Raw genomic sequence first — 21,580 nt, 5'->3', positions numbered from 1 at the left:
CAAAACAGTATGCAGAGTTTGGATGACATCTTTGTATAGATCCTTTCTAGGAAGGGATTTTGTATAGAATAATGAAAATACTGAAAACCCACCATGTGGAGATAGACTAGTCCAGAATCTGTCAGCTCTTTACAGCGTACTGTAAACAACACCAACATAGGAGAACTGCATTTCATTGTGCATTTTACTCCTCTGGGAGAAATGTACATTTTATATGTACAGGTGAAACTCAAAAACTTAGAATATTGTGCAAAAGTTCATTTATGTCAGTAATTCAACTTACGGCCCGGTTCACACTTGCGTTTTGATGAAATACTTACCGGTGGCACGGGTCCGTTCTGAGAAGATCCGTTCACCATCAGGATCCGGTCAGGTCACGTTCAGTTTGCATCCGGATCTTCTTCCGTTCTTCATGCGTCCTGGATCAGTTTCCGTTTTCAAAGAGGGGCCTGGAAGGTCTGGAAAAGAGCTGGAGTCCTTCTTGGGGAGAGCCTGCTGTGCGGACATCATCCTCCTCATCCCGCGGGGCCCTGCGTCTGGATGGTCGTGTCCTTCCCTGTCCTCCTCTGTGTTCTGGGGTGGCTGTGGAGAGGCTGGGGGCTGTCCGGCGCTGGGTACATCCACATGGCCGCCTGCACCATAGAGAGCCTCCACAGGAATACAGCATCTCCTTGTGTAAAGTGCACCGAATGGTTGAAAGATGCACAGTGACTCCATCTGCAGCAAGATGATGTTGTAGGTCTTTGGTGCTGGTCTGTGGGCTGACTCTGACTGTTCTCACCATTTGTCGCTTTTGTCTCTCCGAGATTTTTCTTGGTCTGCCAGTTCGAGCCTTAACTTGAACTGAGCCTGTGGTCTTCCATTTCCTCAATATGTTCCTAACTGTGGAAACAGACAGCTGAAATCTCTGAGACAGCTTTCTCTATCCTTCCCCTAAATCCTTCCCCTAAACCATGATGGTGAACAATCTTTGTCATCAGGTCATTTGAGAGTTGTTTTGAGACCCCCATGTTGCTACTCTTCAGAGAAACTTAAAAGAGGAGAGAAACTTACAAATGACCCCCTTAAATACTCTTTCTCATAATTTGATTCACCTGTGTATGTAGGTCAGGGGGTCACTGAGCTTACCAAGCCAATAATTAGTTCTAAAGGTTTTGGCATCAATAAAATGACACAAGTGCCCAAATGTATGCACCTGCCTAATTTTATTTAAACAATTATTGCGAACTTTCTGTAAATCCAATAAACTTAATTTCACTTCTCAAATATCAACGTGTGTGTGTCACCTATGTGATATATTTAACTGATATTTTTTAGCATAACAACCAACGATTTAGGCCCTGTGCACACTGCACGAGTTTCAGGAACGCGTGCAGGAGGCTGACGCGCACGACATCAGACAGTGCATAGAGTGCACTGTCTGATGTTCACACTGCATGCGTTCCAGACCAGTGCAGTCCGGAAACGCATGCTGCGCACATTTTTTCCAGAAACGCTCGGCTGACTCATTCACTTCAGTGAATGGGATCAGCCAAGCAACACATACAAACGCGGATGGTGTGCGTTCGTATGCGTTCTGAACGCACGGCCGTCTGCGTTTGCTAATGTGAACAGGGCCTAATACAGGAAAATCATGATGATTAACAAGATTGTCCAAACTTTCGCATTCCACTGTAGCTTACAGCATATCAGAACCCAAAATGTAAGCTTAGACCATTAGAATATTGTGAAAATGTTCAATATTCTCGGCTCAAAGTGTCATAATTTAATCAGCTAATTAATCCAAAACACCTGCAAAGGGTTCCTATCTCATATATTAGTTTCACCTTTTAAGTTTTCTAATTTTTTGAGTTTCTCCTGACTGTATATAATATTTTAAATTTTTTATTAATACTGGTGTAATACAAATATTGACCCAAAAATAATAATTTAACTGACTCAATGCTTTCCACTGAATGCATAGGTTGCAGAGTTTAAGGCCCCGTTCACACTTGCGTTTTGGCATGCAAACGGACTGGATCCGGATCGTATCAGGACCTGATCCGGATTGGAACCGTACGGTTCCGATCCGGATCCGGTCCGTTTGCATCAGGACTGCTTCAGGCTGCCACCCGGATCCGTGGGGAAAAAAAATACCTTAAAATTTGTTGGGCTCTGCAGAAGGTGCACCTGGTGCACCTGTAGAATCAGGTTCCTCCGCTGTAGGCCTCACCTCCACCTCCGACATACTGCCAAAACAGCTCCAGCACGTGTGTCACTGCTGCTCCACTCCAGATATGCTGGGCCCATGTGTCCCCATCCGAAATGGCCGCTATGATACGCATAGGAAGTGGGGTAGAACGTCCGGTGTTGTCTCCAGTGTGTTCTGTGCTTCCGTTTCCCATTGGTTTTCTATATCCGGATGGTGCAGTCAGGCTCCGGTCCGGGTGCATGGGCCGGATGAGTCGGACCAAAAAATAGCGCATGTTGGAAAAGTGTCCGGAGTCCGGTCCGGCTTCGTACTGTACGGAACGTACGTATGTGAACGTCCGCATAGCCTTTGCATTGCTATGCGGAACGTACGCTCCGTTTGTACAGTATACGGTCCGGATCCGATCAGGCGGATCCGGACAGGGAACGCTAATGTGAACCGGGCCTTACAGGACACAGCTCTCAATTGGATGCACTTTCTAATCACAAATTGGCATTCGAACATCAATCAGAAAATAGAAAACAGCGTAAATCTGAAAAGGATTTACGGTCATAATTTTTTTATTGAGGAAATGTTTAGGCAAAAATAAACAACAAATAAATAAAATGATGCAGAAACTCTGATGGAATCAAATTGTTGAAGTTGTCTGTAGCTTTCCCACATCCTTTATGATCGCCATTTTGTGTCGTTTCTCCAGTAGCTGGGTCGGGTGAGCGGTACGCACTGTGGCGGCCTTTTGTGCGCTTCCCATTACATTTTATAGTTCTAGCACTGAGCAGCGACAGTTAGGCCATATGTAATGTTCATTCTGCACAATGTCCGTTCCATTTTTCCTCCTCCGTCAGCGACAAGGTCATCTGCTTATTTCTCCCAGAAGTCATTTTTATCACGAGGGGCCCAAATGAAATCGCAGCAGATAAATTCCCCGGGTTATAAGGGAGGAACAGCTGGCCGGCCGTCATGCCTGGAACGGCACAGCGTGAAACATCTGGGGTAATTAGTCACTCCTGCCACGTGGCCCGCTACCACATTTACGGGAGATATGTGACGATGGAGCCTGGTGGGAGGAGGTGCGGGGACGCGGTCGTGGTGGTATCCAGGGCTCAGCAACGAGAGGTGTTATAAATCATTAATGGTCATCTCCTTGAAGGGGTAATAATGGCAATCATTCTGCAAAGGACAGAGGTCTTATATCGCGTCTTTTTGAAATGTCAGGGCCTCAGATGAATCTTTGGTATTACGCTCGTGTCAACACAGCCCAGATACTGTGCCGGGACTTTAGAATTAAACTACTGCGAAGAGTGGAAATTGCAGCTTATTCACCAGAGAAACCGCAAGGGGAGTCCGTGGATGGTCCAGACTGGCGAGGAAAGGACATCGGTTATCTCTTGTATAGTTCAAATTACAGGGGGATTGGAGGGAGCACAACAAACATCTCAATCTTTTTTTCCCCTCTTACATTTGCACCATTTAATTAGGAACTACCATGAATATTCCAATAGCAGCAATTTCTTTGGTGGAATGTTGTGTCACTGGGTAGATTCATGCTCCTTCCTTGGGTAACAAAACACCTGTACTTTTTGCACTGAATCCATTTTAAAACTATGAGAATCGATAAGGATATCCGAGCTGAAATAAACTCATGAGAAAAACAATTGTATCTATCCTCCTCCTCCTAAAAATGACTGTTTTAGCTATCCCACAGTTTTATTTTATATTTAAATCTGTTTTTTAAGTTTTTACTGTTTCATTGTCTCTGCTCAATGACACATGCATTGATGTATGGCAGAGCTCAAATCTATGAATAATTGACCCTTTTTATCTCTTTTCTACTCTCAGAAGCCATTTACTGCCAGGAAAGTGTTTTTTGGCTGTAATTCCTTATCAGTGACGGTTACGCTATAGTCACCCAATCCAACCCGGTCCTGACTTGGGCAGAAACTGTCACTTGCATACCTCATGTTTAACTTTTTAAGGCAGAGAAAAAAAAATAACAGCCTAGTTAGTTGTGTACTTGGCACTGTACATACACATGCCTATCTCATCATGTCACGTCACCTCGGTTGTCCCTTAACTATGAGAATCTAAAAGTGGCCATATTCAATAAGTCCCATGGCTGAACGATCATTTTAAAAGGTTGTGCCAATTCACATCCAAATTCCTGCCAACCAATGCAATCAGATTAAGAGAATTGATCCCATCAATCTGATGGGATTGGTTAGCAGGAATTCAGATGCTAATGGGCACAACCATTTCCAACTGGTTACCACGGTGATCAGAAATGGTCGATCGGCCATGGGGTTGTTTCGTTAAAGAGACTCCGTAACAAAAATTGCATCCTGTTTTTTATCATCCTACAAGCTATTCTAATGTGTACTGGCTTACTGCAGCACTTTGTACTATCACAGTCTCTGTAATAAATCAACTTATCTCTCTCTTGTCAGACTTGTCAGCCTGTGTCTGGAAGGCTGCCAAGTTCTTCAGTGTTGTGGTTCTGCTATGAACTCCAGATTTCAGGGCCCTCTCTGCACACTGCCTGTGTGTTATTTAGATTAGAGCAGCTTCTCTCTTATCTCTTTTAACCGGTTCAGCACCGCAGTCCGAAAATCTCATGCATCCGAGCAACGTTCACCTCCCATTTATTCGCCTATAACTTTATTGCTACTTATCACAATGAATTGATCTATATCTTGTTTTTTCCGCCACTAATTAGGCTTTCTTTAGGTGCTACATTTTGCTAAGAATTATTTTTTTCTAAATCTATTTTAACAGGAAGATTAAGAAAGAAATGGAAAAAAATTCATTATTTCTCAGTTTTTGGTCATTATAGTTTGAAATTAATATACGCTAGCGTAATTAAAACTCATGTATTTTATTTGCCCATCTGTCCCGCTTATTACACCATTTAAACGATGTCCCTATCACAATTTATGGTGCCGATATTTCATTTAGAAATAAAGGTGCATTTTTTCAATTTGCGTCCATCACTATTTATAAGCTTATAATTTTAAATAATATAATAACATATTCTCTTGACATGCATATTTAAAAAGTTCAGACCCTTGGGTAACTAACTATGTTGTTTTTGTTTTTTTTTAATTGTATTTTTTATTTTTATTTTTAATAAAAAAAAGTGTATGTGGGTAATTTTTGGTGTGGGAGGGAAACTGTTAATTTTAAATGTAAAATATATATTTTTTTTAATTAAAAATGAATTGTGGTGCAGTTTACTATTCGGCCACAAGATGGCCACAGTGAAAAAAGTCCTAGATGCGAACGATTTCGCATCTAGGAACTTAAAAGCAGGGGAAATGTTTCCTGGGGGCAAAAATACCGCGCTCTCTGGAGAGAAAGCGTCGGTATTTCTGCGGGGAAGATAGATCGGTGAATGGGAATTATATTCCCATTCACTGATCGGGGGGCTAGCGGCGGGCAGCGGGAGCGCGCGCGGGGGCGCGCCCGATCGCGCGCACGAGGCGGCGGCAGCAGCAGTGCCTATCTGGACGAGGAAGCTCGTCCAGATAGGCCGAACTGGATAAGCTGGATAAATTGTCCTCTGAGCTGGCTGGGCTTTCACATACTGAAGAATTACAGACAAGGGCAAAGCTGTTTGCAGGAAGAAAAGAGCAGCCTGAAACTTCAGTGCATGAGAGATGCAGGGGGAAAGAAACACACAAATGATCTATTGAGATTCAAAAGGAAGGCTGTATACAGTTATGTTTACTTTTGTGCGATTTTAACAATACAGATTCTCTTTAATGGACACCTTTAATCACATTTTTTCAAAAAACAAAACGTTTCATTAAATGCAAAACCAATATTAGGCAAGTTTGCCCATCCAATCACAGATTGTAAAACAAATACCAGTTTTACGTGAATGTTAAGCCAAATGATTGCTGGCACATATGTGCTATTGTTTATTTATACAGCGTTGGCACATTTTCCAGAGGGCTTTTGAGTACATTGAACCCTGCCCTTCAGAAGGGTCACAGTCTGATGTGCTGGATATTATATGGGGTCAGCTTTGGGTGAAGGTCAATGAAATGTACTAGTTTATTTTTGAAAACTGGAGGAAACCTGTACATATATGGGGGTTATGTACTAATTCTATGCAGACGGTTCCCCTGATGTTTATAAAACATTGTATGGAATTAACCCTGGATACATGTAAAAAAGTTTTGCAGCTTTCGAAAACAAACAAACAAAAAAAAAACAATACCTGCTGCACCAATTCATAAACCCTCACCTCTTCCTCGGTGATCTCCCAATGCCTGGTCACTGCCCTCTCCTTCCCACTCTGAAGCCACGCCCTCCCAATAGAGAATAGAAGGTTTTCAGTCAGAAATGAGGCATGTCTTCAGCTGATACAGCAGCCACTCTTAAGGTGGCTATATACTCGTTAGATAGATCATCAGATAGATTTCTTATGTATCTGATGTGTTTAGGAATATTTTTTACTATGATTAGAATTCCAATAGATTTCAGTTTGAAATCTATTGAAAAATGATCTGATGCCATTTTTTTGCCATCAGATTTCCATTAGGGCCAATGCAAATGATAAGCAATCTCAACAGATCGACCTAGATTTTCTACCCTGCCAGATCAACTGAAATCGATCGAAATCGGCCGCCAATCGGTCAACTGATTTGCAATCGACCAATTGATCGATCGATCAGCCAGAAAATCGGGTGTATGGGCCCCTTAAAGACAGCCTTACACTGACCGATTATGCCACCAGATATATCCCTCTGTGATCGAATCTGTTCAAAGAGGAATCTATTGGCTGCCTACACTGCAAACAGATTTTGAATCGATTTCACTACGAAATCGATTCACCGTCTGTGGAGCTGCCGCTGCCGTCCCCCTTCCCCCCCACATACATTACCTGAACCGGCTGGTGCGAGTCCCCCGGTCTCCGCGGTCTCTTCTCCGCTCTTATCTCCAGCTTCACTTTACTTCCTGTCCGCGGAAGTTTAAACAGTAGAGGGCCCTCCGACAGGAAGTAAGTTAAGCCAGCCGGAGCCCAGCGCGGAGAAGGGACCGCGGGGACAGCGGGGACGCACGCCGGCCGGATCAAGTAATGTATTGTCACTAGCGTCAGTCATCGGACATTCAAATGCCACTATCGATGCACTCCCGGCCCGCGATCGAGCGAAATCTTCCCCGCGGACAGATGGACGGGATCAATTGATTTTGGATGGAAATCGGTCGAGCGGTCAGCGTTTGCATATCGATTTTACAGCAGATTTGATCACAGTGATCAAATCTGCTGTCTATCAGCAGGAAATCGAGTAAGTGTATGGGCACCTTTAGGGCCAGTGCACACCAAAAACCTCTAGCAGATCCGCAAAATGCTAGAGGTTTTGGAAGCAGATTTTCAGAGCGATTCTAGGCATGTTTAGAGACATGCCTAGCATTTTCTGGAGCGTTTGTGTAGCAGTTTTCATATATTGTTACAGCAGAGCTGTAACTGAACAGCTTCTGTAACAAAAACACCTGCAAAACTGCTCTGATCTAGAGTTTTTCAGAGCGGTTTTCCACTTTCTTATACCTTAACATTGAGGCAGAAACGTGTTTATATTTGAGAACAGAGGCGCCAAAAGAATAAAAACAGTATTTAAAAGTTTTAAAAATTGCGTGGGAGGCAGTGGTGGACTTACCTCCCGCAGGCAGACACAACAACTGTGTATTCAAACAAAGGGAATATTTATTGGTATACTCCAAAGGTAGATCGCAACGCGTTTCGCAGGTCAAGCCCGCTTCATCAGGCAAATACAGGACGGAGCACACAACAGCAGTATGCCCAGGTAGCACTTGGCGCCTCAGGACTCAGGAGGAGTATACCAATAAATATTCCCTTTGTTTGAATACACAGTTGTTGTGTCTGCCTGCGGGAGGTAAGTCCACCACTGCCTCCCACGCAATTTTTAAAACTTTTAAATTCTGTTTTTATTCTTTTGGCGCCTCTGTTCTCAAATATAAACACGTCTTATATCCACCCTTGGTGGAGGGGGATACCCCTTCTTGTTTTCCAGTCTACAGAGAGCGACTTCTTAATCCTGAGTAAGGACAGGCTAATCTCCTCACCTGCTTATACAGTGGTTGCCTGGAGGTAACCCTGGTTTGTGAGTATCTAATTTATACTCGTTCCATTATCCAATTGCCTTTACATACTACACCATATTGGGCTCTCGGTTCTTCTTCTTTTTTCATTGAGGCAGAAACGCCTCAGCAATCTAAAAAATGTTGCAGCCCCCGAGTTTGCTTTTGTGGAAAAAAACAACTGCTCTGGTGTGCACCAGCCCATTGTAATACATTACCCAAGCAGTTTTCAAACCGCTAGCGTTTTTAAAAACGCTCCAGAACCGTTCTGGTGTGCACCAGCCCTTTTTCCTGCATGTCCAAGAGGAGAGTGGCAGTAAACAGACAGCTGGAAGTTGCGAGGGAGGTGATGACGATCTATGGATATGTGTAGCAGGTTTTTTGATTTTTTTTAGATTGAAGAAAACACAAATTTCTTTAGATTTTATACACAAATTTCTATACATCACTCACTTATTATCATGTTGTATTAAACAAAAAACTGCCCAAATTGACACAGGAATCAGGGTGAAAAACCCCTGAGCTCAGAATGATCACTTTATTCAACAGGAATGAGACTAGACGAGTGTAAAGACCTATGAGTTATCTACAAAAGTGTTTCTCATTCATGGATGGGAGATGAGAAAAGACGAGTGTAAAGACCTATAAGTTCTCTACAAAAGTGTTTCTCATTCATGGATGGGAGATTATTTACCAAATGCTAATCCTATAACAATTATCGCACATAATATGCATTTTAACTTTTTCTGATGTTATTTATTTTATACAAGCATACAGTCCAGGGGCAATCTTAAGGCTCAGTTTGCAAAGCATGTTTAGTTTTCTAGTTAGAGAGACCAGCACAGCCGGAATGCCTAAGAACTCTGTAACACTGAGTAAGGCCTCCTTCCTACAGATGGCAGAACTGCGTGCTTGCAGTGTGGCTCAGTCACTGAACTGCGGGGAATGTGCGCCAGCTGGTTGCTATGCAAGGCATTTGTAACCGTGCATCTGCAGTTGACATACTGCCCAACAGGAAATGGCTGAGTGTCCCATCTAGCACGCAGCTGCCGTCTGTTCAGGCAAGCAACGATGAGATGGGTGTCACACCACCAACCATGGTGCTTACATCTGCCTGCAAGTGCCCAGCAGTTCAACGGGAACGCATGACAGTCAGTGTATGTACTGCTATCCACTGCTTACAAGAAACAGTCCTTAACCACTTCACAACTGAGGGGTTTTACCCCTTGAGCACCACAGCAATTTTCTCCTTTCAGTGCTCCTTACATTCATTCGCCTATAACTTTATTATTACTTATCACAATAAAATGAACTATATCTTGGTTTTTTTCGCCACCAACTAGGCTTTCTTTAGGTAGGACACTATGCCAAAAATTATTTTATTCTAAATGTGTTTTAATGGGAAAATAGGAAAACATTTTGAAAAAAAAATCATTATTTTTCAGTTTTCCGCCATTATAGTTTTTAAATAATGCATGCTACTATAATTAAAATCCATGTAACTTATATGCTCATTTGACCCGGTTATTACACCGTTTAAATTATGTCCCTATCACAATGTTTGGCGCCGATATTTTATTTCCAAATAAAGGTGCATTTTTTTCCAGTTTAGCGTCCATCCCTAATTACAATCCCATAATTTATAAAGTAACAGTGTTATACCCTCTTTATATAAATATTTAAAGATTTCAGTCAATAAGGTAACTATTTAAGTTTTTTTTTAATTGTAATTTTTTTTTTAGTTATTTTATTACCAAAAAGAAAAAAAATTGGTAACAATTGGGGAGTGTGGGAGTTAATGAGTTAATTTTATATTTGAAAATCATGTATTTGTATGTGAAAAATGTTTTGGGTGTAGTATTACTTTTTGGCCACAAGATGGCCACATTATTTTTTTTTGCAGGCGTCCTACAAGCGTCGGAAGGACGCTTGCAGGAAGTTTAGGGAGGCTGGGAAACTGAGTTTTTCTCACAATGATCGCGCTGATGAAGCATGCCGATCATTGCGGGGGAAGAGATCAACAAACGGGAATGGTTTTTCCTGTTCATTGATCTCCGGGCGAGCGGATGGCGGCGTGCACGATCGCGGGAGTGCATGCACGTGAGAGCGGGGGCGTGGACAGCGGCGGGGATGCGTATATCTACGCTCTGGGCGGGGAACTCAAGTCCGAAGGAGTGTAGATATACTGTACCCAGGCGGGGAAGTGGTTAAAGGACCTCTGTAGCGAAAATCTTAAAATTTAACATACATGTACACATATACAAACAAGAAGTATGTTTCTTCCGGAGTTAAATGAGCCATAAATTACTTTTCTCCTATGTTGCTGTCACTTACAGTAAGTAGTAGAAATCTGGCATTACCGACAGATTTTGGACTAGCCCATCTTCTCTTGGGGGGGGGGGGGGGGGTGTCTTAGGGTTTTCTTTATTTTTAAAAGTACTTAGTGAATGGCAGTTGCTCCATCCAACTGCCACAAAAGTGTATGGTGAGCAGGGAGGCTGGCCAGCATCATTGTATAAATCTTTTTCAGGGAATGTCTTTATAAAGAATAAAGGCCATTCTGAGAATCCCCCATGAAGAGATGGACTAACCCAAAACCTGTCGGTAATGTCAGATTTCTACTACCTACTGTAAATGACAGCAACTTAGGAGAAAAGTCATTTATGGCTCATTTTACTCTGGAAGAAATCTACTTCTTATCTGTATGTATTTTAAATGTTATGATTTTCGCAACAGTTCCTCTTTAAGGAGAGAAAAACTTGTTTTATTTGTTTTGGAAAGGAAGGAGGCGGGGTCTGTCCAGTCCTTGACTTCCTGCTCCTGTGGTAATACATTTATAACATAATACCCAAGCAGCTCGGGGTGACCCAAAACCACCAAGAAAATATAGGGTACTAGAAGAGACCGAAAAGCCTTCCTACTATAAAAGCAACACTCTTGCCTTCTTAAAAAGGAAGATGTTTGCAAAAATTCGGCCAGAGATCTTGAAAAGTAAAGATTTGATACTTACCTGGGGCTTCCTCCAGCCCCATAAGCACCGCTGCATCCCTCGCTGTCCTCCCGCGGTGTGCCATTCAGCAGCGATCAGTCGCTGGCTCAGTCGCATCAGTCCGGGTCTACTGCACATGCGTGGGAGGTCCCGTGCATGCGCAGAAGACCCAGACTGGACCCGACTGAGCCAGTTACTGGGGCTGATCGTGGCTGAACGACAAACCGCGGGAGGACGGCGAGGGACTCAGACGTGTTTATGGGGTGGGAGGAAGCTCCGGGTAAGTATCAAATCTTTACTTTACAAGATCTCTGGTACACTTTAAGTGAGAAACTGCTGTTTTCCATAATGCATCACTCTTGAATATACAAATCTCTTTTAGTCCCCTATACTGTCCTAGTGGTTGTGGGTCACCATGAGCTACTTGGGTACTCTGCTGTACTGGTCCAATCCCTATCCCATAGAGCCAAATATAACCCTGCCATGCACTGATGAGGACCAGAAAGTAAGGAACAGGCTGTCTGCATGTTGGGTTGATGTGGCTCTGTAAGCAATAGGCTCATTACACAAAACCGGTTCTGGATGTAATCCTGGCTTCAGAGGCCCAAAGAGATGATTTGCATATTTAAGAGTGATGCATCATGGGAAACCACATTTGCTCACTCAGGCCCGGTGCACACCAAAAACCGCTAGCAGATCCGCAAAATGCTAGCAGATTTTGAAACGCTTTTTGTTATTTTTCTATGGCGTTTTGCTAGCGTTTTGCGGATTGCTGCAGCGGATTTCAGTATAGTAGATTTCATATATTGTTACAGTAAAGCTGTTACTGAACAGCTTCTGTAACAAAAACGCCGGCAAAACCGCTCTGAACAGGCGTTTTTCAGAGCGGTTTGCGTTTTTCCTATACTTAACATTGAGGCAGAAACGCACCCGCAATCCAAAAAATGCCTCACCGCGGCATTTTTCGTTTCTGCAAAACGCCTCCTGCTCTGGTGTGCACCACCCTATTGAGATACATTGACCAAGCGGATCCGCAGCCGCAAGCGGCTGCAGAAACGCTGTAAAAACCGCTCGGTGTGCACCAGCCCTTAAAGAGAACCTAAACTGAGACGGATATGGATGTTTCCAGTTCCTTGTCAGGCCTGCTGATCTCTTTGGCTGCAGTAGTGGCTGAATCACACACATGAAACAAGCATGCAGATAATCCAGTCTGACTTCAGTCAGAGCACTTGATCTGCATGCTTGTTCAGGGGCTGTGGCTAAAAGTATTAGAGACACAGGATCAGCAGGAGAGCCAGGCAACTGGTATTATTTTAAAAGGAAAAATCCATATACGTCTCAGTTTAGGTTCCCTTTAAACCTATATTATGGCAGATACCTTTTGTTTTAAGAAGGCAAAAGTACACTGAACTTTTACAGTTATGAAATCAAAATTGTGCCTTGCTTAGATATGTAATCTGATCACAAAGCAGCACACAATAATCTGTGGTTGAGGTTATTGGTCTTTCTGCCCTCGAGATTCCCCTGCAGATAACGATGAAAGATTATTGTGCAGTATTTCACATTATCGTGGATCTTTACAGGGGCCAAAGCTCCCCTGCTCTAAACTTTTCTCTAATAAATCACCAAAATGTTGTTAACCAGCATTGTTGCCTGCCTTCAATGGCTCTTACCGTAAGTAATCCCTGCGGCATAGAATTAGATTGGCTTTTGTGTAGAGCGTTGAGCCCACCTCGCCCAAGCGGCAGTCACAGCAGGCACATTTTAAGCAGTCCTCATGCCAGTATTTGTCCAGCGCTTTCAGCAGGTAGCGGTCCTTGATTTTCCGGTTGCACCCCGCGCACCCCTTCTGTTTCCCCTTCGGCTGGACTGAGAGCATCGGCACTCCTGAAAAAGGGAAGAAACACACGGTCACAAAGACTTCCTGCGGCAATCCTGCAGCCCACATATAGCACAAAGACTTCCTGCGGCAATCCTGCAGCCCACATACAGCACAAAGACTTCCTGCAGCAATCCTGCAGCCCACATACAGCACAAAGACTTCCTGCAGCAATCCTGTAGAGCACATACAGCACAAAGACTTCCTGTAGCAATTCTGCAGCCCACAAACTTCCTGCAGCAATCCTGCAGCCTACATACAGCACAAAGACTTCCTGCAGCAACCCTGCAGCCCACATACAGCACAAAAACTTCCTGCAGCAATCCTGCAGCCCACATACAGCACAAAGACTTCCTGCGGCAATCCTGCAGCCCACATACAGCACAAAGACTTCCTGCAGCAATCCTGCAGCCCACATACAGCACAAAGACTTCTTGCAGCAATCCTGCAGCCCACATACAGCACAAAGACTTCCTGCAGCAACCCTGCAGCCCACATACAGCACAAAGACTTCCTGCAGCAATCCTGCAGCCTACTTACAACACAAAGACTTCCTGGACCAATCCTGCAGCCCACACACAGCACAAAGACTTCCTGCAGCCCACACACAGCACAAAGACTTCCTGCAGCCCACATACAGCACAAAGACTTCCTGCAGCAACCCTGCAGCCTACATACAACACAAAGACTTCCTGCGGCAATCCTGCAGCCCACATACAGCACAAAGACTTCCTGCAGCAACCCTGCAGCCCACATACAACACAAAGACTTCCTGCAGCAATCTTGCAGCCCACATACAGCACAACGACTTCCTGCAGCAACCCTGCAGCCCACATACAGCACAAAGACTTCCTGCAGCAATCCTGCAGCCCACATACATCACAAAGACTTCCTGCAGTAATCCTGCGGCCCACATACAGCACAAAGACTTCCTGCAGAAATCCTGCAACCCACATACAGCACAAGGGTGACAGCTAAGCTCAATACTCACCTGAAGATGGATTGGGGAACCTCACAGTAATGCCTCCCGACAAACGAGGTTCCCCATTCCACCTTCCTGCCTACGGGAATATGCCACATCACAGGACGTCACATGACGTGTGTGAACAGAAAGTGAAGTGATCACGGTACCTTGCATGGGAAGTATCTTAAAGATCCAATACGCTGTGACGGTCGTTACAGCCGCACGTCGCCAAATGTAATTCATGTAATTGTGCGCCTGTACCTACGTCAAAAACCCCGCAAACGATCCCTTGTTGCTCAAAAAATTGCCAGTCGTGGGAAAATTGTTGTGAAAATCGCCTAGTGCGTACGGGCCTTTAGTTACAAACACTACTTTGCTACTAAAACACCTCAAATTCATGGTCAGGAATCAAAGTCTCTATAGCAAGAATTCATGTCACGAACTGCCCCCCCCCCCCCCCCCCTCTCGGAACTCAGTTTCATTTTGTTAATTGGTTAGATTACTGCGTTGATCTATGGGCCTCAATCAATACTGCCTAATATTCCCCTATCTGCGCATGCGCTCTGCACCGCTACCAGAAACAATCATTAAAGATGTGCCACTGACTCCCATAGAGTCATGCGCATGGTACAGAAACATGCTGCAGCCTCTGGGTGGCCCCAACAACTTCTGTTGCATTACGCTTCACCGCGGGTACTGTGGCCTGTCTCATAGACAGTAATGGCCACTGCGGCTGGGGAGAGTATTGCGATGCGAATGCGATTAGGTGTGCAAGGAGCCTAAAGAAGGCAAATACTATTCCCTTACTACTGTGGCTGCACCCCTATACAAACGATTACACATGCTCACATTACCTTGCATTTCAAATGTGTCCCTTTAATTTACAACAAAGGTTAGATGTAAAAAAATAATTAAAAGGAAGAAAAAAAAATGACTGGAGCTGAACTGGTTGTCGTGCAATCTCCTTCCTGCACTCGCCTTCCAGCCAGCCAAAGGACAAATAAAATGTGGTTAATAGATGCAGCTAGCGCTAATAGCCCTCGTCTGCTTGACATTTTGTAGAAGCACTAAAACGAGGCCGCGGGCTGACACTCCCAGCGCCGCCAAACGCACTTCTTTACTGTAATAACTGACCTGCCGAAGCTAAAAGCTTTGGGACAAACAGCACTTAAGACACTTTCGCACAAACAGTGAAGTATTGATCCATCTGATAACAACGTAGCTTCAGTGCCATGGAGACAGGTCAGAGAAATATCCACTTAGAGGCTGTAAAAGTTGCTTTTTTTACTCCAGTCTCCCCGGCACAGATAATGATTTCAAATGCCAATCGTTCACACTGCCTCTAAGTGCGCATTTGCCATCCGCGCTGCTCCAGTTAATATATTTAAATGGAAAGATAAATAAATCCCCTGCCTGGTTTAGACATGTTAAGTATGGCTGACTTTTCACCTGACTGACGCTCCCAGAATCCTCTGCTCTGCTATAAAACTTTGGGCCGAACACAGAGGCAAATGTGCTGTTTAGACCAGCCGTAACCTGGAGATTTGCCAGTCCTGGTAATCCACTGAGCCTTGTCAATGTCAAGTGTTAAACCAATAAAGCCCATGTGACCAGAGGCAAAGCAACCTAAGGCCATGCTGGATCCACTAACCTCTGTGCGTTGTCTGTCCCTCTCCTCATTCCCATTTTCAGACAGGAAGAGGCAAGCTTGTGGCAATGTTCCCTTTCATTCCGTCCTCTTCCCCGCCCCATTCAGTCCCCTTAGGGAGAAGGAATGGGAGGGGGATAGGAGGAAACAATGCTGCAAGCCCGCCTCTTCCTGTCTGAAACTTTGTCTTTAGTCAAATGTCTAACTTTTCAAGGAGTAATAACACAAACAGGGAAAGATGAAGAGAGGAATAGACAATGTATTGAAGTATGTGGATCAGCATGACTGTATCTCCTTAGTTAGCCTTGCTCGGTCACGTGTCCTTTAAAACAATTGCAAAGCAAGTACTGCAAAGTTAAAAGGATACACATGTGAAACCAGATCACCCCTATCTGAAAGAACATATTTTGACCCAGAATTTGTAAGCATTCGGCAATCTCCAATTTTATTGATAATGGCCCTGAATTTGAAAATATTTCTCTTAAAGGAACCCTGAGCAGTAAAAAACCCAAAAATTTGGATTTGCCTGTCGTGTCATCATGCCGGTAACCCTAAGCGCCCTGCGCGGTTCTCTAAAGACTAAACCGCACATGCGTAGGATGCTTAGGGTGTGATGTGTGATGGGCGCACGACGGGGCACGTATGCGCAACTTCACTCAAAGTTGCCGATTACCAGAGCCCTCTGCGGGACCAAGGAAGAGCAGAAGAGGATGCCGGAGGACCTAGAGGGCTATGGGGGGGCTGGAGGAAGCCCCAGGTAAGCCCAATATTTTTTTTTACTGCTCAGGGTCCTTTAAAGTGCACCTGAACTCTTGTACATGACACAAGGACAACAGAGAAATCCACACTGTGTGTATTTAGAGAGAAGAGACTGTCTAATTCCCTCTCATCTTCAAGTGATCACAAGTGTAATTTGATCTCTCAACTGTGTCAGCACAGATATTCATCAGTCCTTGGCAGACACAGCTAATATCTAAACACGGGATGTTAACCCTATGTCTGTTTCCACGAAGGCAGAAAGTAGACACGCTGCAGATTTATTGCAGAAGTTCTGCAAAGCTGTAACAGAGAAATGTTTTTCTTTAAAGTTTATTATACTGTTATCTTTTAGAGCAGAGATGAAGTTCTGAGTTCAGGTCCGCTTTAATTTTTCTCACCTTTCACACCAGGTGCAGAGGGGCTCACAATCTAATCCCTGCCGTAGTTATATATCTATGTATGCATAGCGTAGGGGGGAACCAATTAACTTATCTGGATGTTTGATTTTTTTATTATTAAAAAAACTATAAATAGCAGCAGCAATAAAATAGCACCAAAAGAAAGCTCTATTTGTGAGAAGAAAAGGAGGTAAAATTAATTTGGGTGCTAAGTTGTATGACCGAGCAATAAACCGTTAAAGTTGGGAAGTGCTGAATTGTAAAAAAAATGGCCTGGTCACAGGGGGGGGGGGGGGGGGGGGGGGTATAAACCTCTGGTCCTCAAGAGATTAAGAGCTAAAAAATTTCAATACAAATTCTCTGTTAAAGAGAATCTGTAACAAAATTTTTAGCCTTATTTCTTCTATCCTACAAGTTCCCATACCTGTTCTAATGTGCTCTGGATTACTGCAGCCTTTTCTAGTTGCATTGTCTCTGTAATATATCTAACCTTCTTTTCTTTGTCGACCCAGAGAGGAATGCACTGCCTCTGCTGTGATAGGGAGAAGTTATGCACGCCCTCTCCACGCTCCCTACAGGCTCTATGTGTGTGCTTTATTTATCCCTCAAAGACAGGTCTCTGCTCTCAATTTCAGCTTTTCTGAGGGGGGGGGGGGGGAGGTAGCTGCCCATGTTGAAAAACTGTGAAAATCCCTGACTGGAGTGCAGAAAATTCACTATGTAATAAAAACTTATAGTATACTGTAACATGATATATATATGTACACATACATCACTTCCTGGTTAGCGGGCATGTTTTTGTTTGTAAACACTGCCTAAAACTGATTAAAAGCCAGGATCACAGCGGGAAGCGGCGGAAACGGCAAAGAGGGATCCAGGATATCACAGTGACTCAATTGGCATGTTTTGTATTGTACAAATCGGACAGTACAGGTTCTCTTTAACCACTTAATGAGATGCTGATTTATAAAAACGTCCTACCAGAGCCTCTTAATGGCTCCAGGACGTTTTTATAAGTCAGACAGTGCTGCTGCCGCTGTGTGCATGCACGCAGGGCCGGCCCTAGACTTTTTGCCGCCTGAGGCACTCTGGGGGGCGCTCTGGGGGGCCGCCGAGCTGGAGGGGTAGCTGGCAGGACGGGGGTATTGGGCCTAGCGGCGGGGAGGGGGTCGTACCCCCCCTCCCTCGCCTGGGTCCCCCGAACTGCGCTCCCCTCCAGCCTTACATAGAAGAAGCAGCCGCAATTTGTAAGACGCACGGGCGGGGAGGACTCACCTCTTCCCAGCGTGCGCTCCACTGACATCACTTCCTGCAGCGTTGCAGGAAGTGACGTCAGTGGAGCGCACGCTGGATCGAGGAAGAGGTGAGTCCTCCCCGCCCGTGCCTCTTACAAATAGCGGCTGCTTCTATGTAAGGCTGGAGGGGAGCGGAGGACGGGGGACCCAGGCGCTAGGCCCAATACCCCCGTCCTGCCAGCTACCCCTCCAGCTCGGCGGCCGGCTCCCCGCACGGACGGGCGGATGCCGCCCCTGGAAATTTGCCGCCTGAGGCAAAAGTTTCACCCCGCCTCATGAGCGGGCCGGCCCTGCATGCACGTGTGCACGTCCGAGCCTCAGAGCGTGCATGTGCATTCCCGTCCACGTGAAAATAGTGGGGGAAAAAAAACCACCCAAAAAAAATACAACTTTATTTACAAATTATATATTGTCACCATACTTTGTACTAGGGACATAATTAAAATCTTGTGATAACCAGGACAAATGGGCAGATAAAATGTGTGGGTTTTATGTACAGTAGCAGTGTCTATATTAAAATCATAGGGGATGAAATTGGAGAAATAATGTATTTTTTCATTTTTTTCCTTGTATTTCCCTTTAAAATGCATAGAAAATAAAGTAATTACTGAAAACAAATATCAACCCCAAAAAGCCCAATTTGTGGAGAAAAAAAACAAGATATAGATCATTTCATTGTGATTAGTAGTGATTACGCTATTGGCAAATGAAAGGGATGAGCACTGAAAGGTGAAAATTGCTCTTGTTCGTTAGGGTAAAAAACACTTTTGGGTGAAGTGGTTATAATAACAAATAAGCACATGAATATTTCCAGGAGGAGACTCGTAAAGACTGCAGAGTCTCAACAAACAAAATCAGCTACTGAGCACTTTGCAAAGTTGGTTATTTCCAAGCCCTCCTTCACAGCAAAAGATCTCTGATGCAGGCGGAGTCACCCTTTAAATGTCATTTTTGTCCTCCAGCAGTAATGAAGGGGCCTCTTGGAGTGTTTCATTCCCTGATAATCTCCGTAGAGGGGAATTGATGGACAAGGCGATTTCACTCTTCACAAGTCACACCACTGAGATCAGATTAAGTCTAATAACGCTTCTCTTTAAATAAGAAATAATAAAAAAAAAAGAGAGAAAAGGTATTTATTTCCAGGGACAGAGATTTCCATTTAAAACCTTCTGACAGATCTTTGTCCAATCCTAATGAAATGTCTCCCGAATTATCCCTCACAAGGTGCTTATCTGCCTCCATAGTCTTTCTTCATCTCGCTCCGCAATCAGCCGCTGGATACAGAAATTAAATTTTACCGCTGGAATGTTTTAATTATCGGCGAGGCGGCCGCGGCGGAAGATGAAGTCTATATCGCCCCTTTTAAAACCAACAAACGTATCAGCAAGACATCTCCATCCACCTGTCATCTGCCTTTCAAAGGGCCGTAGGAAGACTTCAAGGAAGGCGCAAAGTGACGGCAAGGACGAAAACAGCAGATCGGCAATTATCGGGGTGATAATGACACAGTGGCATCATTACTGAGGCTGGGGAAAGGCGGGGGGGGGGGGGGGGGGAGGGGGCATCATCTCTGCTCTTTTAAAGCTTTTAACCTCTAAAGTGCAACTTGAGTCTGAAAGTTTAAGTGAATATTACTGAAAACCTCACTCCCAGGAAATGTATTACTGTAGCGCAGTGGTACAGAACCTACGGCTCGGGAGCCAGATGTGGCTCTTTTGATGGCTACATCTGGCTCACATACAAATCAGTGGAGTTGATTCACTGCTCAAGCAGCGTAGCTAGTAACATTTTCTGAGTAGCCACCCTACTGCTGTAGGGTGCACTACTAACTTACTTGCGCTCCCCCCAAAACTAACTACCGCTCCAATTGTCCCACCCTGGATCATGTCAGGTCTATTGACTTTGTTGGACAAGATCCCCGCACTTTGATGAGCCCAGTAGCCTGCCTGTCACTTGACAGGCAGCCTATTGGGCCAAAGTGCGGGCATATCATCCTACAAAATGAGTCAACACCCAAGTCAGCTAGCTAATTGTACAAGCTGTTAGTTGGTATTTCTCCTGTCTGGCTCTCGGGAAAATTGCAGATGTTGCTGAAACCAAAGAGAAGCTGAAGACGTGTCTGACACTTCTGCCGCCGCCAGGAGGTTGAACTGTATACACATCACCATGGGAACAGGGTCGTGAGCCCTCTGCTGCGCATGCGCACTCTGCCAGTTTGACACCTATTGTATGGCTCTCGCATAATTACATTTCAAAATATGTTGGGTTTGTTCCTGACCCCTGCTGTAGCATACAGAGCAAATTCAATCACATAAGGGGCCAAAATCTGAAACACAGGCTTAGTTGCGGACCACGCGGTTTCTTAAAATTTAATAGGGGGTCTCCGGTGGGCCCCCTAAAAACGTCAGCTGTAATGTGGCCCCTGCACTGGTGTGCTCCTCTGGATGGGAAGGCAGCGGGCTGTCATCTGCAGTAAAAGAAAGGTGGCATTGGAGAGCAGCAGCCTGTGCTGTATACTGTATTCCAGACATCTGCTCACAGCAAACCAGAAGTTACATATGTGTTGTGGGAAACCCAGGCCAGTGGGCGTGGCTAGGGTGGAGATAGCTCCAAACCACTAGCAGCTTTTTTACAGGATTGGCAGGAGGGACCAGGATCATTCACCAGGCAACCTAGGTGGGTGTCTGGGGCCTAGTGGGCATCAAAGGGCCTACTTGCTACTTGCCACCTTCTCTGACCTCTCTACACTTCAGTTTATCAAAAAGACAAGTGGGCTCCAAATCTACTACCTTGCTTAGGGTCCCATTACATCTTCTCTAGGAAGGACAAAGATGCCATGCTTTAAAATGCATCACCAATGTGTGCAAAAAATAGACCTGACAAATCACAACAGGAGATGGGGAGAAAGGATGTATTTAGAGAAAAACTAAATAAAGTAAGAATGGTGGGCACTGTCACTGAAATATATTGTCACTGTAACATAAAATTAATGAAAAAAGATAAAATGCTACACATGTGCACAGGCACAAAAATTACATGTGCGTATATAATCATCTGCAAAGGCCTGCCGTCTCCATGGACACAAGTATACGGTATGGATTTACTTTCACTGCTTACAATCATGCAGATGTGAAGCTCTTGAGGGCCACATAAAATGGTGTGGGGGCCAGATTGGGCCCAGGGGCCTCGTGTTTGACACCTGGGGTCCAGAGGCTTTTGATTACCGTATTTTTCGGACTATAAGACGCACCGGACCATAAGACGCACCTAGGTTTAGAGGACAAAAACCAGAGTAAAAATATATACTAAACCTGGTGCATCCATGGTGAAGGGGCATCTTGTGGATTATGGCCCC

The 21,580-nt window shown here is 44.6% G+C and overlaps 1 protein-coding gene across 3 annotated transcripts in view; it reads right to left on the bottom strand.

The window, feature by feature from the left end:
• LMO1 (LIM domain only 1) overlaps window positions 1–21,580 on the bottom strand; it is a 193,198-nt gene that overhangs the window by 33,807 nt on the left and 137,811 nt on the right. For all 3 annotated transcript variants that reach the window (XM_068260769.1, XM_068260768.1, XM_068260770.1), the window contains exon 2: window positions 12,956–13,169. In XM_068260769.1, the coding sequence (XP_068116870.1) occupies window positions 12,956–13,169 (214 nt within the window). The remainder of the gene's footprint in view (window positions 1–12,955; window positions 13,170–21,580) is intronic.

Source organism: Hyperolius riggenbachi, chromosome 11 (assembly GCF_040937935.1).
Source record: "Hyperolius riggenbachi isolate aHypRig1 chromosome 11, aHypRig1.pri, whole genome shotgun sequence".
Taxonomy (NCBI): Eukaryota; Metazoa; Chordata; class Amphibia; order Anura; family Hyperoliidae; genus Hyperolius; species Hyperolius riggenbachi.
This window is presented reverse-complemented; position numbering and strand designations above follow the sequence as displayed.